The sequence below is a fragment of the Aquarana catesbeiana genome, linkage group LG02, assembly GCF_042186555.1.
Source record: "Aquarana catesbeiana isolate 2022-GZ linkage group LG02, ASM4218655v1, whole genome shotgun sequence".
NCBI classification, from domain to species: domain Eukaryota; kingdom Metazoa; phylum Chordata; class Amphibia; order Anura; family Ranidae; genus Aquarana; species Aquarana catesbeiana.
This window is the reverse complement of record NC_133325.1, coordinates 386432707-386458149: the sequence shown is the minus strand read 5'-3', so window position 1 is coordinate 386458149 and position 25443 is coordinate 386432707. Positions and strand designations below refer to the sequence as shown.

Below are 25443 nucleotides of genomic sequence, written 5' to 3'. Positions count from 1 at the left end.
CAATCTTTTTAACGTACGCTGGAAACATAATGGTTATTCACCAGGGTTTAAATAGTAATAGGGCTGGAACAACTAATCAACATAGTCGATTATGAAAATAGTTATTAACTATTTTCATAATCTAGTAGTTGGTCAACCGATTATTTGGCCTGTATACAGAATGCATTATTTGTTTTACGTATCAGGAAATAAAGTGTCGCACACATACAGCTCAGTACACCATCCATACGTACAAGTCAGTATACACAGTGCAGCACACATACAGCTCAGTACATCGTCCATACATGTCAGTAGGTGTCTGAGAGCTTGTGAATGTGTAAGGAGCAATGCTTTGTGGGACATGTAGTCCCTGGCAGGAGAAGAAAGTGAGTGATTCCAAAGGCAGAAGTTTTTTTTTTTTTTTTTTTTTTTTTTTTTTACCTTGCCATAGGGGTACTCTATACTGTACTTTTGCTGCTTGCTATTGGGGTACTCTGAAGGCAGGGGGAGCCAGAAAAACGTGAGAAGCCAGTGTGAGACCCCACAAGGGGAGAATCAGGTCTGCCTTGTGCAAAAGCATTGTACAGAGCAGGTAAAGATGACCAGTTCATTTAAAAAAATAAAATAAAAAAAAAACTAGAGTTTACTATCACTTTAGGGGTTTTCTGCAGGGAAGATCAGCATCTGAACCCAGACAAGCTGCAGGCTGATAGACTGGAGGTAATCTAAGGCAGGGGTCGTTGACTACCAGGCCGTGGCCTTTATGCAGCCAGGCCGCGGGCAACTGGCATGAGAAAGCCGGGTGACTGGCATAAGAGAGCTGGGCGGGCGACCGGCCGGCATATGAGAGCTGGGTGGATGGAAGAAGCGGGCGGGCAAGCCGAGATGACATCATCTCTCTCCGCCCCCCACATCACCGCTCTTCCGCCCTCACGGCCAGTGTTCTGTCAGCCTCAGTGTCGGAGGTGCGGTGGGTAGCAGAGAGATGACATCACCTCTTACTGCCTGCATCGCATCACCGCTCTCCTGCTTTCATTCGGAACCCACCACTGCACAGAGGCTTGCCTCTGTGCTAAATAGACCAGTGCTGCCACCAGTGCAGTGGTGGCAGTCAGCGTGGCAAGTGACATTCCGCATCTGGTGACAGGCAACGTGGCAAATGACAATCCACCCCTTGTGACAGGTGACGTTGCAGACAGCGTGGCAAGTGACAATCCACATCTGGTGGCAGGCAGCGTGGCAAGTGACATTCCGCATCTGGTGGCAGACGACAGTGGCAAGTGACACGCTCAGGGCTCCCACTGATTCTGCATTATGGTGAGTTGAACTATTTTATTTATTACTACAATGTAATAAAAGAAATAATGCGCTTCAATCTCCCTGACACCATATCAAGCATGGTGCCATGATGATTGAAGCGCTAACACCAGCCACTGCCCGTGAAAAATTGTTTACCCCTTGCCTGACCACCCCCCCCCTCAGTCCTTTGCACAATTTTCTTCCACGCAGCCAATCCCAGTTGCCAAAAAGGTTGGGGACCACTGATCTAAGGCATTGCAATTACATTTAGAGTAAAAGTTTACCAGTTCTGTGCATTACAGGGGTTCCCCAGGTTACAAACAAGATAGGGACTGTAGGTTTGTTCTTAAGTTGAATCTGTTTGTAAGTCGGAACAGGTACATTTTTTAAGTGTAGCTCCAGCCAAAAAAAATATTTTTAAGCTTTTTGGATAGCATAGGGAAGGGTTAACACCCCTGTAATGTTTGTTTTGCTGTGTGTGCCCCTGTTCAGAAGATTTCACCTCACTTTCTGTCCCAATGACAATTGGATTTTGAAAATTTTGGGTTGTTGTGGAAACAAGCCTTGGTGGTAAAGCATCAGTGGAGGTACCTTTTCCCCATAATAGCTCTTACAGGAATGAATTTCCCTTCCTAGGGGTAGATTTCCTCTCACTTCCTGTTGTCTCCCTCCGTTTGTAAGTAGGAGTCGTTTGTAAGTCGGATGTTTGTAACTAGGGGACCCCCTGTATATTTAAAATGGTTATATCCGTGCAAAAAAAAAAAAGTCTCTGCCTTTTAGTACTATCTTTTAAATAAAAAAAAAAAAATATATATATATAATATATATATATATTACACTCCTGATATACTGATCTGGTCAGTTAAGTATGAGGCTGGGTTCACACTGGTCCGACAAACGCTCCGACATTGGGAGCTCATGTCGCATGACGTGTGAAATTCAATGTTTCCCTATGGGAGCCGTTCTAACTGGTCCGACACAAGTCGTTCCGACTTTAGAAATGCTCCCTGTACTACTTTGGTCCGACTTTGATCCTACTTCAGCCCATTGACTATCATTGAAGTCGGATCCTTGTCCTAACCATCCGACTTTGGCATACGACATTGTGTTATTTCCTGCTCCCTGCTGTAGCCCCTCCCATTGTGTGATAGTTTTGATTGGTCAAAGGACAAGTGTACTATCTGAAAAGTTGGATCAAAGTAGTATCCTGTTCATGAAAGTTGGATGGATGTAGGACCAATGTAGGACTGATGTCGCAGTGCAAAGTAGGATGAAAGTCGTACTACTGTCGTGTAGTATAGTGTGAACCCAGCCTCAGAGGGGGTTGTTAATCAGTTTCATCTGCTTTGGTCTTAATGAAATTAACAACAGGTGCACTAGATGAAAATGAAATGACCTCCAAAACAGGAATGGTTTTACATAGGGCTGCAAGTAACAATTATTTTCATAATCGATTAGTTGGCCAATTATTGTTTCGATTAATCGGATAATAACCTTAAAAAAAGCGTGGTGTATAATTTAATATGTAAAGGTTAAAAAAAAGGCAATTTATTCTTAAAAATCTCCAACTATATGATTAGGGAGCAAAATCTCTAATCAACTCTGAGAATAACAGACAAGAGATATACTGTATATACCATTAGAGGTTGAATCTGGTAAATATCATCAGACTCAAAGATCATATTTTTTTTTTTTTTAAGACCCCTTTCACACTGGGGCGCATGTAATGTGCCCTGCTCCCACGAAATGTGCCCTGCCTCCTTTAAATGTGTCCTACTCCCCCTTAACGTGCCCTGCTCCCATGTAATGTGGCTCGCCTCCATGTAAAAGTTTACTTTAAATGTAATAGTAATGCCTTCTATTACCTCCAGTCTATCAGCCTCCACCTTCTCTTGGTTCATATGCTGATCTTCCCTGCACAGTCTTTATAGTCATTTTTTTTCTAAACAAACATGTTATACTTACCTGTTCTGTGTAATGGTTTTGCACAGAGCAGCCCCGATTCTTCTCTTCTGGGGTCCCCCACCGACGCTTCTGGCTCCTCCTGCCTTTAGAGTGCCCCAATAGCAAGCTGCAAATTATAGTATAGTGTGCCCCTATAGCAAGCTAAAAAAAAACTTCTGCCTTTAGACCCACTCACTTCCTGCCCAGGACTACATGTTCCATGAGGCATTGCTCCTCACACATTCACAAGTTCTCAGGCACTTACTGACCTGTATGGACGGTGTACTGAGCTGTATGTGTGCTGTACTGTATTTCCTGATATGTAAACAATGAATGCATTCTGTATGCAGGCCAACTAATCAGCTGGCCAATTAATCAATTATGAAAATAGTTGACCACTATTTTCATAATCCATTAGTTGTCGATTAGTTGTTTCAGCCCTAGTTTTACAGGTGAAGGCAACTGAAATTTTCTTTTCTGACTGTTTTTTATTACTTGCTTTTGATCTGTTTCTACAGTGCTTTTAGCTGTGCGTTTTGCATTTTTGCACACGCCATTTTGCTACGATTTGCATTTCTTATGCTTTTTTTTAGGCTAATTTGTTGTTGGGCAGATTAAAAAAACGCAAATTTCTGCAAAAATGCACTACATGCTTTTCTGCAGCTTGTCTATTGAAGCAAAAAAGCACGGTTTTGCATTGAAAAAAGTCCTTGATGCTTTCACATTGGAGCGGTGCGCTTGCAGGACGGTAAAAAAAAGTCCTGCAAGCAGCATCTATGCAGCGCTGTAGGAGCAGCGTATACATTGCTCCTAAAGCGCCCCTGCCTATTGAAATTAATGGGCAGTGCCGCTGTGGCCGTCACTTTGCGGGTGTCTTTAATTTTCGGCCGCTAGCAGGGGTTAAACACGACTCGCTAGCGGCCGAATAGCGACGGTAAAGCTTTACTGCCCACGCCCGTCCCAGTGTGAAAGCAGCCTAAGGGGCTCATTTATATAGTGAAACAGTGAATATAATATTATATATATTTTGCATTATAACTAGGAGTCAGATATGAAGGGTGGAAGAAGAGAGATATAAATCTTTTTAATTAACCACTTAAGGACCAAGCCTCTTAATGAGATTTGGTGTTTACAAGTTAAAAACTGTTTTTTTTTTGTTTTGTTTTTTTGCTAAAAAATTACTTACAACACCCAAACATTTATATATTTTTTGTTTTTTTTCTAACACCCTAGAGAATAAAATGGCAGTCGTTGCAATACTTTTTGTCACACCGTATTTGCGCAGCGGTCTTACAAGTGCACTTTAACAGTAAAGTTTATATTGTGAAAGATAATGTTACGCCGAGTAAATTGATAGCCATGTCACGCTTCAAAGTTGCGCCACCCCGTGGAATGGAGACAAATTTTTCCCCTAAAAATCTCCATGGGTGACGTTTAAAAAATTCTACAGGTTGCATGTTTTGAGTAACAGAGGAGGTCTAGAGCTAGAATTATTGCTCTTGCTCTAACGATTGTGGTGATACCTCAAATGTGTGGTTTGAACACCGTTTTCATATGCGGGCACTGCTCACATATGCGTTCGCTTCTGCACGTAAGCTCGGAGGGACAGGGCGTGTTTAAAAAAAAAAAATGTTTTTTCTTATTTATTTGACCTTTTTTATTTTTGATTTTTACACTGTTCTTTTTAAAAAATTGTGTCACTTTTATTCCTATTACAAGGGATGTAAACAACCCTTGTAATAGAAAAAAAAAGCTTGACAGGACCTCTTAAATATGAGCTCTGGGGTCAAAAAGACCTCAGATCTCATATTTACACTAAAATGCAGTAAAAAAAATAAAATAAAAAATGTTATGTCATATAAAAAAAAAATGTCCCTTTTAAGAACTATGAGCAGAAGTGACGTTTTGATGTCGCTTCCGCCCTGCAGTGATATGGAGACGGGTGGGGGCCATCTTCCCCTCTCTCGTCTCCATGTCAGGCTAGGGAGAGGATCCGATCGCTACCGCCGGCTCCGGTAAGCGGTGGAGGGCACCGGAGGGGGGCCGGTGGGGGCTTTTCTTGCCGCTGATAAGTGATCTTGCGGCAAATCTGCTGCAGAGACCACTTTTATCTTTAAGCGGACCGCCCACTCTTGAAGAGGATACTGGGGTTATGGTAGCTAGCTGCTACTATAACAACGGTATTCCTCTTCAAAGTAGCGACGTAAAACGACCGCGGCAGGCCAAAAGCGGTTAAGTAGTACTAAAAGCTAAACCCTTTTTTTTTTTTTTTTTATGGATATAATATTTTTAAATATAATGTACAATACTGGTAAAAGTTGACTTTAAATGTAATTGTAATGCCTTCAATTACCTCCAGTCTATCGGACTCCAGCTTCTCTGGGTTCAGATGCTGATCTTCCCTGCACAGGTTCTTTTTTTATTCATTTTTTTTTTTTTTTTTTAAATAACAAACATGTTATACTTACCTTCTTTGTGTAATGGTTTTGCACAGCACTGATTCTCCTCTTCTGGGGTCCCCCTCCGGCACTTCTGGCTCCTCCTGCCTTCAGAATTCCCCAATAGGAAGCTGCAAAGTATAGTATAGAGTGCCCCTTTAGCAAAGTAAAAAAACTTCTGCCTTTAGAACCATTCACTTCCTGCCCAGGACTACCTGTCCCATGAGACATTGCTCCTCACACATTCACATGTTCTCACGCACTTACTGACATGTATGGATGATGTACTGAACTGTATGTGTGCTGCATTGTATTTCCTGATATGTAAACAAATAATGCATTCTGCGTGCAGGCCAACAAATCGGCTGGCCGATCGATTATGAAAATAGTTGACAACTATTTTCATCGATTAGGTGAAAAGAGAAAAAATGTTGGGACTTTATATGAGACCATGACCATCCAGTAAACAGGTCTCCATCCCTATGTATATGAGAAGAGAGGGGAACCAGGGGGAGATGGGGAAGTTGGGACTTTATGTGAAACACAACACTAGGGCAGGCTGAGTCATCAAATATAGGTAAAATAAATTTATTGATACCTCATGAGAGCAAAGTGCAATAGATGATAAACACATTCAATCAATAAGTATGGTACAGAGTAAATAAAACATGATAATTAAATCACATTAATAATAACAACATAGTATATTAAACACTGCAGCACATGATAAATGGTAGTAGCATCAACATTACACCCAACATGTGTGTGTGTATATATAATCAATATTGTATTAAAAATGAAATTGATGACTTAGATATTCAAATGCCCATGGTAGATGCATGATTGCTGTGACATGCCATCAAATGTAAATGCTTGACGCGTTTCGTGGAAGTTTGTCCACTCATCAGGAGCATCTAACTGGAAGTACCTAAAATATAGCGTAAAATAGTAATTAATGGTAATTAATTACAACAGGAAGAGAGGGAACAGAATCTCTGGTCCTAACATTCTTACCTCTGGATATGTAGTATAATGATAGTAAGGCATATATGATGATGTTCATGGTGGTAGGAGATAAGGGGTGAGTATAGCATCCCCCCCAGAAGCTTAGGAGGTAACCAGCCGGTGGCAAGGCGGGGCAACCAGGAAAAACGTAGAGGAATAGGTAGCAAGAGTCCCTCTTCCAACATTGTAGTGTAAAATAAGAACTCAAGGGTAGGTGTAATCTTTTACAACCCACCAAGAACACCAATATATAGAGGTAATGAAAAAGTGAATATCCCAGGGTGTGGGGATCTGCCTCCCCCTGGTTCCCCTAGATCGCCCGCCAGTGTTATCCCCTTCCTTGCCAGTGTCATTTATACAGTAATCAGTGGCTATTTTTAGCACTGATCGCTGTATAAATGTCACTGGTCCCAAAAAAGTGTCAAACGTGTCTGATCTGTCTGCCGCAATGTCGCAGTCCCGTTAAAAATCGCTGATCACCGCCATTACTAGTAAAAAAAATAAAAATGGCGTAAATATATCCCCTATTTTGTAGACGCTATAACTTTTGCGCAAACTAATCAAGATATGCTTATTGCGATTTTATGTTTATTTTATTTTAAATATGTAGAAGAATCTATATTGGCCTAAACTGATGCAGAATTTTTTTGGGGGATATTTATTATAGCAAAAAAAGTAAAAAAGATTATTTATCTTAAAAATTTTCTTGTTTTGTTTAGTAGTGCAAAAAATAAAAACCGCAGAAGTGATCAAATACCACCAAAAGAAAGCGCTCTTTGTGGGGAAAAAAAAGGACAAATTTTGTTTGTACAACATCGCATGACCACGCATTTGTCAGTTAAAGCGTCGCAGTGCCCTATCTCAAAAAATGGCATGGTCATTAACCATTTGCTGACTGGGCCATAGCCGAATGATGGCTACAGTGCGGTCGGATAACTCTGGGAGGGCGTACATTGACGTCCTCCCAGAATAGTGCTCCCGTGCGACCCCTGTGGCACGCACCTGGGAATATCTGTGATCAGACCCGGCGCATCACGAATCACAATAAAGGCCGATGACAGCGGCCCTTTACCACATGATCGCTCCTTCTAATGACGGAGCGATCAGTTGTAAACAAGCCGTCGCATGCTTTAGCTCTTCCCCTCTTTTGGTGTTTAAATACCATCAAAAGAAAGCTTTACTTGCATGAAAAAAGGACAAAAATGTCATATGGGTACAGTGTTGCATGACTGAGTAATTGTCATTCAAAATGTGAGAATACTAAAAGCTGAAAATTGGTCTGGTTGGGAAGGGGGTTTAAGTGGGCAAGTGGTTAAGGGTGTAAATCCTCCTGGGGCTGAAGTGGTTAATATTTAGTAAATGTGTGTTATTTATTAATTTATTTATTTTTTTGCATTTTGCTGTTTTTATAACATTTTTCAAAATTATTTTTAGGAGCAATAAGTAATGTATATATGTGATTCGATACACTGACCACCCATTTATCTGGACTTTTTTGATAAAGCCATAGTTCAGGACCACTTCACGTCAAGCTTGTCATATTAATGTACTTCCTATTTTTTATTTGCTGTAGTTTCTAGCATTGCTAATGTTTTGTATTAATCCCTGTTTGTTTTTGTATTTATTAAGGGCATAGCAGAGGTCTTCAGATGTTTTATTTGCATGGAAAAGCTGAGGGATGCCCGCCTTTGTCCACACTGCTCTAAATTGTGTTGTTTCAGCTGTATTCGGGTAAGTGATTTCTTTTCTTTTTTTTTTTTTTTTTTTTTTATAATACTACTTCATAGTTTCTTTTTTTTTTTTTTGTTAAAGTGAACCTGTGCTTTGACTATGCACTCTTTTAAAGTAGAACTTTTGCCTCACATAAAAAAGAAAATGTACCAGGGCATGTAAATATAAGTGCATTTGCACTTAGTTTTCTAATAATCCCCCTGTAAAGTCCCACAAATACCTGTCGAGTCTGACAGTGAAATCCACTTAATGCAGCTTCTAGTGATGGTATGGCAACAATGCTGCACTGCTTCTGAGTTCAGGGCAGAGTGTCCACTCTCATGTAGGTTGTGTCTGCGTGTGCTACAGTGGTATGAAAAAATATTGTAGGATGCATGGCTATCAGCGTTGACTCCGTTGTAACACAAGCCTATAGCTTGTTTTTCTGCACCTGGTCACACCCAGTCCTGCCTGCTACTTTCTGTATTGACCGCACTTCCTTTATCGCTGAAAACCTCCCACTGTAACCTGCAGTGTCTGAGAGGGGAGAGCGTGTGAGACACAAATGAAGGAAGATGTACTGTAGTTAAGTCAGGGAATGCTGAGGAAGGTCTTTTTATTTTATGAGGCTTGCATAGTAACCAGATTTGGCACTTGCCTAGGCTAGATTCACATGTGTACATTGCAGGAATGCATGCAAAATTGCTTTCCTGCTATGCACATAAACACGTGGTTGTTTTGCAGACAGACAGCGGGGTAATTCTTTCTTAATGGCACCCCCCACACATCTAACAACACATGCACCAGAACTCATGTGCATTGCATTTTGCTTCGACACAATATTTGAAAGGTGTGTGTGTATGGGTTGTTTTTTTTTTTTTGTCAGAAATGTGCAAAAATGCATGTGTACTCATACGATTATATCGCACCCACAAAGGTGTCTACAGCTCTTTAGACTGTTATATCAAAGCCTTTTTTGTCCTCTAATGTCTGCTTATATTTGCCTTCTTTTTTTCTCCCTCCATTTGCCTTGGAAATGAAGTGACGTACGTGGTACCTCCCCAGCTTGGGGGACCATGTGACTCGCTCACGTAACCATGTCACAACACTTGTGCTGACAATTGGCCACTTGGGCATAATGCAAAGCATGTGTTCACTTTAAACTGACTTCAACATTTCAAAGCAAAAAAGTTAGCAATCAGTATGTAATTCAAACTTCTTCAAGGCATCCTTTGTCATCTCTAATGCCTGCCATATGAATTATGATCATGCTCCACAATCTGGTATTTTTTTGGTAAAGGCATAGCTCTTTAATCTGCATTGAAGTTGGTGACACAAACTCTTCCCTCTGGGCAGTTATATACACTTTATCAATGTTTGGAGCGCATTCAAGCCTCCCTATTAATTACTCCCTTGATAGGGCAGTATTCCCAATGATGCCTTCATTTTGCATTTTACAAAAACGGTGCAAATTACATCAACTTTTTAAATATGTTGGCCTTCTGAATTCCCCCACCATTACTGCCCCAACTACTGTATTTTTTACACAGTACCCCTATGGTTATACCTGTTAAGGATTTTTCATATTGTTAATTTCATTTTTAGAACTCTGCTGTGGTTAGACACACAGGATCAAGTTGGAACAATTACAGCGACCAAAAGATAGAGAAGTTGTTTTACCTAATCTTAGGTTGTGTTATTTGGTAGCTCAGCTTCAACATATGAGTGTTGGAATGCATAATTCTTTTGAGTCCCACAACTCTGTGGATTCCACACTATCGGTGATACAACATTTGACAAGTTGTCATGAGCTTCCTGGGGATCTGGAATCTCTTCACTTAAGTAAAGCTAACAAACTACCTGTAAAACATTTTAATTCATAAAATTTGGACAAAGGCCAAACACTTGCAGCTTGTGATGGGTATACCTACTACAGTCTCTTATGGTATAATGATGCTTGCCCAGAACTAGCCAAACATGGTATGCTCCTAAATGGTGCATATGGGGTATCACTCATTTACAACCCATTTTTGGTGATGGTGCTTTGTTATCCTTTTCAGAACTACAGTCTAGATATGTTTCTGCTTATATGCCATTTTTTTTTTTTTTTTTTGCAAATATAATTTTTATTCAACATCCGGAGAAGGAACACCAGCACAACAGCACATACATAGACATGTGAGAAGTGGTGAGGACGCAGCCTCTGTCAGTAGAAAGAAGAATGAGGTTGCAGCCTCTTTCAATGTAAAATTCGCAATTCCACCATTTGAGAAATTATAACAGTAATGTGTAGTCACAATGTCTTATACTGTAATGCTATATGATCCAGTAGGGCCCTCCCTCTCCATTTACCATTTTCAAGAGAGATTCGAGAAGAAAAATTCCCAAGCATAAGGAGGAGATAGAGATAAAGAGGTAGAGTAGAATAGGGAACATTAGGAAAAGTGTTAGCAGAAGGTCAAGAGGGGGAAGAGGATGAAAAGAATTAAGGAAGAAGCGAGGAAAGTTAGAGGAGGGGGGTAGAGAAACAGGAAAGGGGGTAGGGGTAAGGGGGCACATAGAGGCAGCAAATGCATCCGCTCCGACCACAGGGATCTATCCAAACATGTTAAATAGAAGACCCACTTCCCAGGAGGTTCTGTCCCTCATCCGAGAATATGAACATATTCCACCTGGTCCAAGTCTTAGAGAACCGTTCGTTTTGGTGTCTGGCCGTAAGAACGAGGTCTTCCATTTTTTTTATATCCTCCACTTTTCTAACCCACATACTAACAGTAGGAGGCTGTGTGGACTTCCATAATAAGGGAATGCACGCCTTGGCAGTGTCAAACAAGTGACGCATCAGCGATTTTTTTTTTTTGTAAGCCTTACTGAGTATATGGGAGGCATGAAGCAAGAAGATGGCTGGGTCCGCCACTATAGGGCGCTCAGTGAAATTCTGTGCCGTACGTTGGACGGTCTTCCAGAATTGCTCCAGCATGGGACAGGTCCAAAAAATATGAAGGAGAGTTCCCCGTTCGCTCTGACATCTCCAGCAAAGATCTGAGGAAGATGGGAAAATAATATGTAATTTTGCAGGGGTGTTATACCATCTGGTAAGAATTTTATAATTAGTCTCCTGCATCTTTGTGCATATCGAGTATCTGTAGGTGAAATGTATAATATTTTGCTTCTGACAGGGTGTGAAAGTACATTGCAAGTCCCGTTCCCACGCTTCTATACATTGTAATCGAGGGCCCTCTAATGGTGTAATCAGCAATTGATATGTAGCAGAAAGGGCATGAGGCATTGGACCCTCTTCCGAACAGTACGTTTCGTAAGTGGTCAGAGTTGGAGAAAAACTGCTGGGAGAAGGAAGTGACTTGAAAAAATGGTTAAGTTGAAAAGCTCTCCAGTAGTCCAGCCGAAATTGACCGTCCGAGCTCATGAGTTCAGCTGTAGTGGGCCATTGACCACGCATGAGGAAATGGGAGGCTTGAAAACAGTTTGAGTTTCTTAAATGGAAAAAAGTTGGATCTGTATAGCCAGGTGTAAACTCTGGTGTTCCCAGTATCGGACGGAGCGGGGAATTTAAGGATGAGAGTCGGTACCGTGTAAATAGAGATGAGCACGTACGCACTGTCAGGCCTATCAAGTTGTGATTGTTGACTTTTCTAGGTAGGAAATGATGGATCCATGGTGTTCTGTTCAGGGGTATGTCTCACTGAGTTTGTTCCAGTCTGGTCCACTGCTTAGTGGACTGGTGGCGGTTCCAGTCAATAAGTCTGGTCAGATGGGTCGCATAGAAATATTTACGGAGATCAGGCACCGCCAGGCCTCCATATGATTTAGGTACCATAAGTTGACGTCTGTTAAGTCTGGGCCTTTTGTGAGCCCATATGAAATCAAAGAAAAGGGCGCTGGTTTGGGCAAAATAAGAGGAAGGGATTTGGATCGGCAGAGCCTGCATAAGGTACAGAAATTTAGGAAGAATACACATCTTCAGGATATTACATCTGCCAAACCATGAATGTAGCCCTGTATTCCATTTGGCAAGTAGGGCCCGCACAGCAGATAGTAACAGAGGGAAATTTAATGCAAATGTCAGAGAAATTTTGGGGGGAATAAGGGTACCTAAATATTTTAAGGCCGTCGCAGTCCATTTAAATTTAAAACTGTCTCCTAAGTGTTGTGAGTAGTCGCGAAGGAACACCTACACTCATTGCCTCAGACTTGTCAAAATTGATTTTCATATTGGAAAGCCTACCATATGTCCGAAACTCCTGCAGGAGGTTTGGAAGGGAGATTACCGGATTAGTAAGTGCGAACAGCATGTCATCCGCATAAGCGGCAATCTTCTGCTGTGAATCTCCTACAGCCACCCCAGATATATCCGGGTTTGAGCGCACCATGCACAGGAAGGGTTCCAACGACAGGGCAAAAAGGAGAGGGGATAAAGGGCAACCCTGACGAGTTCCGTTCTTGATCGTAAAAGAGTCTGATAGGACACCGTTAACCCATACCCGGGCTGTAGGTTCGCTGTAAACTGAATTTATCCAGTTCAACATCGTGTTGCCAAGTCCTATGTGATTCAAGACGGAGGTCATAAATTGCCAGTTCACCCTGTTGAAGGCCTTCTCTGCGTCCGTGCTTAGAAAGATGCATGGGATCTTGTTCTGATTGACTACATGTAGTAGATTAAGGACTCTAGTGGTGTTGTCCCTGGCCTCTCTAGTTGGGACAAATCCCACTTGATCTTGATGAATCAAGGACGGGAGGTACTGTTGGATTCTAGTGGCTAGTATTTTAGTAAAAATATTTAGGTCTACGTTGAGGAGTGAAATTGGCCTATAACTCCCACAGGCAGTAGCATCCTTCCCTTCCTTGTGTATTACCGCAATATGTGCTGAGAGAATGTCCCGGGGAATATTCCCTCCCGAACCCAATGAGTTGTAAAATTTGTGTAGGTGTTCCCCTAGGTATGGTAGCATGGTCTTGTAATATTGGGCCGTGTATTCGTCCGGGCTCGGAGCCTTCCCCAATTTAATAGCTCCTACCACTGATTTTATTTCATCTATGGATATGGGTTCATCCAGCAAAGCACTGGCCTCAGCGGGTAATTTAGGCAAACCTGACTTACACAAATAGTCCTCTATCTGATTTCGTGAGGAAGCTGGCTTCTGTAGATTGTAAAGGGAAGCATAAAAATCTTTGAATTCCCGTGCAATATTTCGAGGGAGTGTAGTTTTCTGGCCCGAAGACGTCATAATGTGCGGGATGTAGTTCGCAAGTGTCTGCTCTTTCAGGGAGTTGGCCAGAAGTCTACCACACTTGTCTCCTGATTCATAGGGCATGCGCCGGCAAACCTTTATCGCTGCTTTAGCTCGATACTGCATTATATCTGTGATTTTGGCACGCAAGAGCAGAAGTTCCGCCTCCCCTGCAGGAGTTTGAGCATGTTTGTGTCTAGCTTCTGCTTTGTGTAAATCATCAAGAAGCGATGTCCGCTGTGTCGAGCGCTGTCTCTTAATACGTGTGCCGTGTTTAATTAAGACACCGTGTATCACCACTTTATGAGCTTCCCACACATAGCCGGGGTTACTGCCAGGGGGTGTCGTTAGCCTTAAAGAAGAATTCCAGCTCCCTTACCACGTCCTTGAGAATCTCTTCGTCCTGTAAAAGACTTTCATTTAGTCTCCAGGTCCTTGTCCTGGTAGTGAAACAGTCTGTTAGGGCATAGGACAGCAGGACCGGGGCGTGATCAGACCATGTGATAGATCCAATCAAGGCGCTGCGTATGGCGTGCAATTGGGTATGAGGAATTAGGAAGTAGTCAGTCCTTGAATACTGCCTATTTGGAGTCGAATAAAAGGTCTGATCCCGTTCAGTCGGGTGTAGAAGTCTCCATACGTCAATCAGTTGTGTTTTGTGTAGAGAGCGAGCTATGTGTTTCCTGGTCGCCGAAGTGATTGAGGAATGTCCCGAAGAAGTGTCCTCGGAAGGAATCAATGGAACATTAAAATCACCCCCAATGATCAGTTGACCTCTAGTGAACCCTTCAAAATGTCTAATATCTTAGCAATAAATTGATCTTGTTGGCTGTTGGGTGCATATATGTTTGCTAGTGTCACTTCTACACCACCAATGTCTCCCCTGAGGAACAGATATTGTCCCACTGTGTCAGTTTTCACATCTGCACACTTCCAGGGAACTGAACGTGAAATAAGTATGGACACCCCTCTAGATTTGACGGCACCAAATGTGGAGTGGTACACCGTCGGGTAGAATTTGTTCTTCAGTATCGGTAAATTACCTCCCTTGAAGTGAGTCTCCTGTATAAATGCCAATTTAGCCTTATGGTGGTGGAGGTCGCCCAGCAACATGCACCTTTTTTCTGGCACATTTAGGCCCTTTGTGTTTAAAGAAAACACAGTCACCGCCTCCATGGCCTCTAAGTGTGGGTTAGGTTCTGGGAACAAGGGTAGCTTATAGAGGAGGGTGAGGACTTGAGATGTGGGGAGAAAGGAAAAAGGAGAGGGGTGTTAGAAGACAAAGAGGTGAAAAAGAGAAAAGAGAAGTAGTGCTGAGTTACCAGCTATATGCCATTTTTATTATCTGCAACTTAAACATGCAGTACATGCTCAAGCACCTTCTTGGGATTGGTGCTTCTCTTTACTCCATATTTAATTTTATGCAAAACGCTACTACAATCAAAGGCATTATCGATCACTGTTATGCTATGCTGTTTTTCTCTTATTTGGAGTATTATCCTTGCAAAGCTATGGGGAGCTGGGAGGGTAATGTGGGTTCTCTTGAGTAGACCTAATGGGAGAGTGCTTTGGATTCTGTGTACTGTGTGTCCACTATACTCCCTTTTAAGTTATAAAAAATGGCACTTCTGGAGAACCCTTTTTTTTTTTTTTTAGTAAATGCCGTAGAGTTCATGGTGATCTCATTCATACTGTATTCTCTGGCATTGCCCTAAGCTTCACAGATATTGGGCCAGGGCCATAAACATGTTTTTTTTTTAACCAAAGTCTGATTGTATGCCAAACCCTGTCTATCGGACCATACTAAAGTGGCTATTTCTAGAGCCCTGTTTCAAGATAGGACACATGTATTGCAATATTGGAAACAGCCACCCACCTATCAGGAATAGATTCATCACATGGGGAACACTTTGTGCTTTGAGTGTATTTTCCAACATGGGGTGCTCTGCTAAATTTGACAAATTATGGATGAAAAGGCTGCCTTCACCCTTTCCGTCACCTATAGATCTTATATTGGACAGAATTCTGTGATGTGTTTAGTATTTTCTTTACACCTGACACCAGCAGCAACTGTTTATTATATGGGTTGGTATTGTAGTAATTGTATGCTTTCTTCTTGTCAATACCTTGTAACCTAAGATGTCTCTGTATTGGATACTTTGTTCATAGGGAAGATTATGTAACCACTCAATGATGTAACACTACTCTGAAGCCTTTAGTAAACTTTACCTGATTTAAAAAAAAAAAAAAAAGGCTGAAGTTGTTAGAGGGATGGCACTGTCTGAAATTGGGGGAAAATAGAAACATCCTCGTCAAACAGTCAACACAGTGTAATTTTAAACACACTTGGCATAGGTATGCCACCAACTTCAGACTCTGCAGCAATAATTCTACAGCACAGGGATTAAAGAGGAATTTAACCCTCTTTCCCCCTCCCCTCCATTATCTATTTGTTTATTTTTGCTCCCCGCTTACCTGATGCTGAGCTTGCCACACTTCATATACTTGCCCACACAGAGAATCCAGTGTTGTCCTGAAATCCTCTTTTCTGCAGCTGCCGCTGAGTCCTGCACCACCAAGTTCATCTGTGATGTCATTTGAAGGCTGCGCTGGCTTTTCTGGGTTCTGGCACAGCCTACCAATGACACACCTCTGGGCTCTCCTTCCTCCTCCATTAGTGAACAGAGGGATGTGCGGGCCCCCAAGTGCCCCCTGGGATATGCATGTTACATATACCAGGAGGTGGCAGGGGCACTAATGTCATTTGCCTAGGCACCTAAAATACCTGCATATTTACAAAAGCAAGCTCAGTGGGAGGCCGTGTGTGGTTAATCACAAAGCAGATTGCTTCGGTAAGGAGAACCGTGTGTGGGAATAATACAGTGCTAGACCCCAGGCACTGGTAAGTAATATATATATATATATATATATATATATATATATATATATATATATATATATATATATATATATATATATATATATATATATAAATAAATAAAAATGGACGTTCCTCTTTAATGACAAATGTGGACATGTAACAACTGTAAAGTTGGTGTTATCCCAATTTGGCTGCATAAATAAAAGTACTCTTTCACCCATTTTGTACCGCCGTGTCTTTTAATGGCAGATCGGGGGCCCTTTATTTATCCCTGTGCAGTTAAATACTGGCACTGGATAAGTAGCTGTTAGATGGCTGATTTGCCAGGTGATTGCACTGTACCCAACCAATCCGAGAGGCTGGGTACCTTGTGATTATAACAGGGGAAGAAGATAGATTGTGTAATTATCGGTGGAAACAAAATGAGGAGATCAGCTGTAGATTCATTTAATACCGGTGTGTTTCTTCATTTTAAAAAAAAATAGATCACCTGAGGGTCTCTACTATGCTGAAATAAGGTTTTTTTGGAGGTTTTTTTTATTATTGCCATTTTATTTTAACAGAAAGTAAGGTAAACACTAATAATTTTTGGTCTTTTTCCATTTTACAGCTAAAATAAAAAATCCCCAGCGGGGTTAATAAATACCAGCAAAAAAAAGCTGTCGGTCTCCAAACAAATGATGTAAACCTAATTTGGGTACAGTTTTTTGCATGCCACAATAATTGTCAAACTATCACAGTGGTGAAAACTGAAAAATAGTCTAGTATTGAAGGGGTATTACAGGCTGGTTAAGGTCTGTCTTGGCCTTTGTTTTTCGAGTATGTTTGCAGATTTTTGGTTGTCATGTTACCCTCCCCTTATTTACTGCTTTTGGACTTCCTATCTGTTATGATTTAAAGACCTGTGCTCTGTACTGTACGATAAAACTGTATTTTTCTTTATCGTACATCACGGGTCACAGAGTTGGGCTATTATTCCTTATTTACTGGGTTATATGCCATCTCTAGGTGAATGGACACTGGTAGACAAAAGTCTAATGCCGCGTACACACGATCGGACTTTACGGCATGCTTGGTCCGGCGTACTGGATTTCGTCGGACAATTTGATCGTGTGTGGGCTCCAGCGGACTTGGTTTTCTCAAAAGTTTGATGGATTTAGATTTGAAACATGTTTCAAATCTGTCCGACGGACTCGAGTCCGGTCGAAAAGTCCGCTCGTCTGTATGCTAGTCTGATGGACAAAAACTGACGTTAGGGCAGCTATTGGCTACTGGCTATGAACTTCCTTGTTTTAGTCCGGTCGTACGTCATCACGTACGAATCCGACTTTGGTTGATCGTGTGTAGGCAAGTCCGTTCATTCGGAAAGTCCGTCGTAAAGTCCGTCAAAGTCCGCCGGGCAAAGTATGCTGTAAAGTCTGGTCATGTGTACGCGGCATTAGACAGGAACTCCATCCCTATATAACCCCTCCCATACAGGGAGTACTTCAGTTTTTTTACCAGTGTCTGCAAGATCCTTCACCGCGGCAAGGAGGTGTTACGTCTTACGGCTTTTCATTTGAATCGGGACATTATTCTGCCTTCCTTTTTCTCTCAGCCTCATTCGGTGGAAGAGAGGCGACTGCATTCCTTGGATGTAGTGTGTGGGCAGTCAGTTTATTTGTCTAGATCTGCGGAGATCCGAGGATGAGACTCCTTTTTTTGTTTTTCCAGAAGGACCTAAGAAGGGGCAGACAGCTTCCAAAGCTTTCATTGCCCTTTGGGTCTGCCAATTCATCATTCAGGCCTATGGTCTGAAACATAAGGCTCCTCCCTTTAAGGTGAGAGCTCATTCTACCAGGGCTTTTCGCCATCAGGTATCTCGGGCCCAGATTTGTAAGGATGCCACCTGATATTCAGTCCGTACGTTCACAAGATTTTATCAGGTGGATGTTAGAGCAGCCGAGGATTTGGCTTTCAGGTCGTAGTGTACTACAGGCTGCTGTAGTCTGATGGCTATTTTTTTGGCAGGTTGTCTCTCTCCCCTCAAGGCTATTGCTCTGGGACGTCCCAGGAAGTAAAGAATAATAGCCCAACTCTGTGCCCTGTGAAGTATGATAAATAAAAAAATAGGAATTTTTCGTCATACCTGTAAAATCCTTTTCTTTGAATACAGCACAAGACCCAGTGGTCCCCCCTCCCTCTTTTGAGGATTCAGTTCTTGCTACAACACTGAAGTACCCCTGTATGGGAGGGGTTACATAGGGGCGGCCTTTCTGTCTAATGCCCCGTACACACTATCTGATTTTCCGACAACAAATGTTGGATGTGAGCTTGTGTATGTTATGTGTATGCTCCATAGAACATTTATTGTCGGAATTTCCGCCAACAAATGTTTGAGAGCAGGTTCTCAAATTTTCCGACAACAAGACTTGTCGGAAATTCCGAGCGTGTGTGTACACAATTTCGACACACAAAAGTCCATGCATGCTCGGAATCAAGCAGAAGAGCCCCACTGGCTATTGAACTTCATTTTTCTCGGCTCATTGTACGTCACCGTGTTCTTGACGTTTGGAATTTCCAACAACATTTGTGTGAACGTGTGTATGCAAGACAAGTTTGAGCCAACATCCTTTGGAAAAAAATCCTCGGTTTTGTTGTCGGAAAATCCTATCGTGTGTACTTAGCTTAAGACTTTGGTCTACCAGTGTCCATTCACCTAGAGAGGGCGTATAACCCAGTAAGGAATAATAGCCTAACTCTGTGTTTACTCAAAGAAAAGGATTTTACAGCTAAGTTTGACGAAAAAATCCTTTTTTTTTAATTTTTTTTTTTTTTATGCACCTGTAGAATCCTTTTGATGGAGGACCATACTAAACACATAATCCCTCCACTCTGTAACTTTGGTCCAATATTGCTTGCTAGAAAACCCAGGCTTGCATGATAGGAGGGGTTAGGTGAATGTGTGTTAAAGCTTGGAATTACTTTGCCAGTGTCCATTCACCTGAAGGTGTATCATATACAGTGGATAAAAAAAAGTCTACATTATTTGATTTTTTACTTCCCTCCACCTAAAATGATTTTGAAGACCTGTGTCCTGTACTGTGCGCAAAGAAAAGGATTTTACATGTATGTAAAAATACAAACCAAAAAACCCCCAAAAAACTTTTTTTTATTTTTATTTACAGAGATGGCTGACTGAACAAAGAGCTCAGTGTCCACACTGCAGGTAAGTAAAGGTTGTATTTCCAGTTTATGAAGGTTTTCTTTTATCAAGGTTATAGCCTAGCTAGTAGTGGTTGGTCACATTCAATTGGACTTGTTCAGTAAACTTAAAGACATTTTGCTGCATATCTAAGTAGTTTCTTCAGGTTTCCAACCAAGTCCTTATGAAAGTTCAGACTTATGTATACAGAGTTGTACTGTTGTTGCTGTGTATATGCTTTTCTTGACAAATAACAGATCTGTTCTTACTCTTTTAATATACAATTTAAAGGCTGCGCTGCTAGTGCAAATACATGATCATATTAACTGAAAATACCATAATTATGAATGAACACAAGTGAATTGTTTCATAACACAAAAAAAAAAAAAAAAAAAATGCACATAAATCGCATGCAAAAAAAATGAGTGGAACATTCAGTAAACAAAAACGATTAAGTAGAGTCCATTTAGTCATAGATTGAAATGAACTGTAGGTCTTGTGGGTGTAGAAAATGGTTGGATAGAGGGAAAAAGACACCCTTCCTTCAAGTGATATAAAGATTATCTCCGTAGGGAGCGTGATGTTAAAATAGAGAGAAGATCCTCCACCTCAAGTAAGGTAAGCCCCTTACCAGATCCAAAGATCTCCTGTCACAGAGATCATGCACACATGTGGCTGTGTCCCCCAGCCACTGGGTCTCTGTCAGTGCGCAGATCGGAAGCCACCTCTCCAGGAAATCAATCCAAATGTGATTTATCCGCTCACAGACCATGGATAAATAGGAAAGAAATGCTCCATAGCGTAATACAGTTAAAATACACTTTAATTTATAAAAGAAAAGCACTTACAATTTGTGCAGTAAAGATCGCTTATAAAAACATGTAGCGCCGGCCGGCTTCAGCTGCTGCCCGTTTCTTCCGGGTTCAGCGTGGTATGGTGGTGACGGAGATCTTTGGATCTGGTAAGGGGCTTACCTTACTTGAGGTGGAGGATCTTCTCCTATTTATCCATGGTCCATGGTCACCACCATACCACGCTGAACCCGGAAGAAACGGGCAGCAGCTGAAGCCGGCCGGCGCTACATGTTTTTATAAGCGATCTTTACTGCACAAATTGTAAGTGCTTTTCTTTTATAAATTAAAGTGGATTTTAACTGTATTACGCTATGGAGCATTTCTTTCCTATTTATCCATGGTCTGTGAGCGGATAAATCACATTTGGATTGATTTCCTGGAGAGGTGGCTTCCGATCTGCGCACTGACAGAGACCCAGTGGCTGGGGGACACAGCCACATGTGTGCATGATCTCTGTGACAGGAGATCTTTGGATCTGGTAAGGGGCTTACCTTACTTGAGGTGGAGGATCTTCTCTCTATTTTAACATCACGCTCCCTACGGAGATAATCTTTATATCACTTGAAGGAAGGGTGTCTTTTTCCCTCTATCCAACCATTTTCTACACCCACAAGACCTACAGTTCATTTCAATCTATGACTAAATGGACTCTACTTAATCGTTTTTGTTTACTGAATGTTCCACTCATTTTTTTTGCATGCGATTTATGTGCATTTTTTTTTTTTTTTGTGTTATGAAACAATTCACTTGTGTTCATTCATAATTATGGTATTTTCAGTTAATATGATCATGTATTTGCACTAGCAGCGCAGCCTTTAAATTGTATAGCTAGTAAGGTGGAGGTTGTTTCACATCTAAGGTTGCAGCAGCATTTTACATTTCAATTTTTGGTTTGAGATATTTGTCTTTTCATTACACACATGTGGGGATCATTTCCACTTATGGGATAGCGCAGTATTTTTTACGATATTACACTTACTCTTTTAATGGTTAGCTACACCCTCCTCCCCAAACAAAATTTGAATATATTGCAGGCCTTTTTACCTAAAATTTTATCTGGTAATCCTGACAATAACACTCTTCCTGTACTAAAGTTGCTACGCTTACCACTCCACAGGGAGGTATAGCTGTCACAAGGCTGCTCTCCTGATTTGGACTACAAACCCACTTCCATGCCATCTTTGGTACTTGGGGGTTGTGGAATTTGTTATTTACAGAACACTTCAAAGTAAGATAGAATTGTTTGTGATTTCAGGTCACGTGACAAGGACACATTTTTTTAGAACATGCCTAAAAAAAAAAAAAGTAAATCGGACCAAAAGTAATTATATCCCGTTAAGTTACATTACCTTTTTGGCATTAAAAGAGGAGTAGGACCAAAGCTCTTTTCGGTCACAGGAGTAAACTTGGTTCTGCGGTCCTGTGACCTGTATTCAACTGACACCAGGATAAAGTCCACTGTCAGCTGACGTTACTGAGCTGGTCTAGACTCTGGAAAGATCCCAACTTTAATGTTGAGATTCACCCAGATGCTTAACTGGCCAGCTGCCCCCTTCACAACCCAGTGCTTCAGTGAGCACTGGAGGGGCAGATCAGAGAGCCCATGACTGACAGTCATGGGCTCTCTGTTCTCTGAAGACCAAGAACTGTGCAACAAGTGGTCTTTGATCGCACAGTTCTCGGTCTTAGAGGCAGCGGGGGACAGATGCAGCATCGGGGCAATGCTGCATCCACCTAGGTGAGTGTGTTGGTTTATTTATTTTTTTTATCAAGTCTTTATTTTAAGACGTCTCACAGTAAATACAGAAAACATTTGACATGCGTGTCATCATATAACACAGAATCAGAAAATCACATCACTTAGATAACACTTGCTGTCATGAATGGCATGCAGAGCAATGCCACAAAAGAATTTCACGGGAAACCTGCCACTAGAGTCTCTGTACCCCATGTGGTTTTTGCACACACCGTGAGTAATAAAAACTAAAAAGACAGCAAAAAGGGGTAGAGAAGAGGTGAGAAGGGAAAAAGAAGGAAGAGAAAAGTAGAACTGAAGGGGTCTAGTCAAACTGCCATCTCTCCAGATCCAGGAGGCCCATCGGTACAGTCTCAATTTTTTGGATAGATTAATTCAACAAGGTTTTGTACTCTTTACAGTATACCAGTATTTCCCACATGTGTAAATTGTACTATACAATTGTCACATCACATTCATTACATTTGAATTTTCCTTCCAGGGCTCCATTGCAACTAAGAGAATTGGTTAACTGTAGGTGGGCAGAAGAGGTTACTCAACGGTTGGACACGCTCCAGTTGTGCAGTCTTAACAAGCACGAGGAAAACGAGAAGGATAAGTATGTGTTCTTTCCCATATGGCATCTAGTGTCAGCAAGCTTTATCTTCTTGAGTTATACTAGTGAAGTAAAAGCCAAGAAACTGTGCTAATATCCCATAGATATGCAATCGGATGTTATTAGAAATTTTATTGGTGTAACAACAATTAAGGCCCTATTCGCACTTCATAAGAAACTCTAAACTAAGAATATAGTGTTATGATGGGTGCCAAGTGCTATTTAGATTTGTAGCCATACAAAAATAACAAAGGATGACACTCCTTGCAGTGATTTCTAGTCCTGTAATTCATATCCCTCCCTAGAGATAACAAAAATTGCTGCAATAATTATGTGCTCCTTATTTGTGCTCTTTTTTTGTATGCAAGTTCCTTTAGCATTTCCTAGGGAGATGCTTGTTGGCTTGGGTTTTTGCTAGCAGAGTTAATGCCCTAATTTTGGGGAGTTAGAAAAGTCAGTGGAACCGTGTTCCCTAGTTACAGCATAATTGTGGTCTGTGGGCGTGGAAGTGCATTATGACCACGTGGCTAACGCTTAACTTCATAACCTCCCACATTCCACACTGGTGTTTCTTAAAGTGGATGTAACACGATTCATGAAATTTGACCTGGGCACATATATCTGTAGTGTTTACTTATCTCTCTCCAAAGCCTAAAGTCCTGCGGCTTTCTGCTGTTTTGTTCTTCTGTTATCCGCATGATAACTTCTGTCAAGTTCTCTGACACAGCAGATAGAAGCAGCTGAAAATTAGTGTCGGGGGTGGGTGCTATAAATAGATTAGCGGAGAGCTTGTCTAGTCACAGCACAGCTCTGCAAGAATCTTCCTTCTGCCAATGTGGAGGGGGGGTGCCTTTCCTTCAATCAGCTGTCGCACAGTGTATGCCAGGAATCCACTCCTACTGCTTAATGAGGAAGTAAAAATTCTAACACAATGTTAGAATTCTAAAGAATATAGCAAGCTGAAGATATGCATGTAAAACTTATGTAGGGAGATTTGTTTTATCCCTGTGTATTATCTGAGGCTGTTCACTTTGCTGGGTATAGGAGAGGGTTTACATCCACTTTAAACTATGGGTATGTATTCAGATTGGGTCGTTGAGGTGTTTGTGATGGGTCACCACATGACCCTGTAGTAAATGTAGCCTTGCTTGTCCCAAGTGTGAAATCAGTGATGATATAGCTGACTTTTTCCATGTATGTTTCAGATTGTACGCTACTGAGACAATGCCCAAGAAATATGCTGTTAATGTATTACAGCGTGTTCAATTTTCTGGGGTTAGAGTGCAATAAATTTCCTGCCCATGATACTATTTCCTCTCTAAAAACCTGTGAAAATCACTGATTGATAGCACATATGTATGGGGGGGGCAAGAGCAAACTTATAGGACATGTATCAGTGAAGTGTTATATGGCTATTGTTGTTTTTCTTTGTTTGGTTTTGCCTCTATTGTGGTAATTCTCTTTTTGGGTTACAGTGTGGTAACAATGTTCATATGGTGTGTCTTTAGATCAAAAAGTACCCCTGCTCTAGACTAGTAACAATTGCCCCTTCTTGTTTTTAAACCAATCGCTGAACTTGTTTCCTGACCTTGTTAGTGTATGTTCAATTCTCTCTTTTCTCCTCTTTTGCAATTAATATCTCCATTTGCTTAGAGAAATTCGTCCTGTGCTCAACCCCCCTCATTTACCCAAATATATTTGGTGCCCTGTATGGTAGATTTGAAGTGCAGGTTTATTAGTAAAGTGGAACTATACTGCATCTGAGCACTACAAACAAAAAACGCTGTTTCATTTGTTTCTAATATCCATCCATCCATCCATGTATCCATTCTTTATTTTGTTGAGAGATCGCTGTACCCCCTAGCATTCTGGCCATGGCAAATTTGAGTAAGGGCAGGTGATTCATGTAGCATTTACTTCCTGGAATCCATCTGCACTCAGCTCAGTCATGCAGGCAGGAGGCTGTGCCTAGCTGAGAAAACCCCCTCCTCTTCCGAACGCTCTTGGGATGTATGACGCCATGTGCCTAGGCCAGAAACCAAACACCAGACAGTAACTGAAGAAATTTAAAGGAAAAAACTGAAAACCAAGTAAATATAATATACCTTCCTATCTATTTACTAATATTAACAGCGTCAGGAGTTAAACTAGTCCAATGTTGATTTGAGAGAGTGAAGTTCCACTTTAGGTATACTTTACCTACATGCACGCATCCCCTCAACTACTGGATAGAGTCTACTACACCAGTCTCAGACTAACAATTGCAACCACCGCATTTTTTTCCGCACAGAAATCACACATTATTCCCTAGTTAAATATGTTATGTTTTCATAACTGTAAACATTACATCCACTTTTTAAACATTTCCATAAGTAATGGCCCGTACACACGATCCGAAAATCGGATGAAAAATAGGGATTTTGACGCGATCGTACGATAATTGGATCGTTAGTACAGAGCTTTCGAGAGCCGATCACGACAATTCATCCGATATTATTTGACTAGACAAGCACCAAAATTTTTCCTCGTGCGATACCAGGTCGTACGAT

At 41.4% G+C, this 25443-nt stretch overlaps 1 protein-coding gene across 2 annotated transcripts in view; it reads left to right on the top strand.

Annotated features, from left to right (window-relative positions):
• TRIM37 (tripartite motif containing 37) overlaps window positions 1-25443 on the top strand; it is a 291747-nt gene that overhangs the window by 9770 nt on the left and 256534 nt on the right. For both annotated transcript variants that reach the window (XM_073615167.1, XM_073615166.1), the window contains exons 2-4: window positions 8295-8396; window positions 19673-19713; window positions 22781-22897. In XM_073615167.1, the coding sequence (XP_073471268.1) occupies window positions 8295-8396; window positions 19673-19713; window positions 22781-22897 (260 nt within the window). The remainder of the gene's footprint in view (window positions 1-8294; window positions 8397-19672; window positions 19714-22780; window positions 22898-25443) is intronic.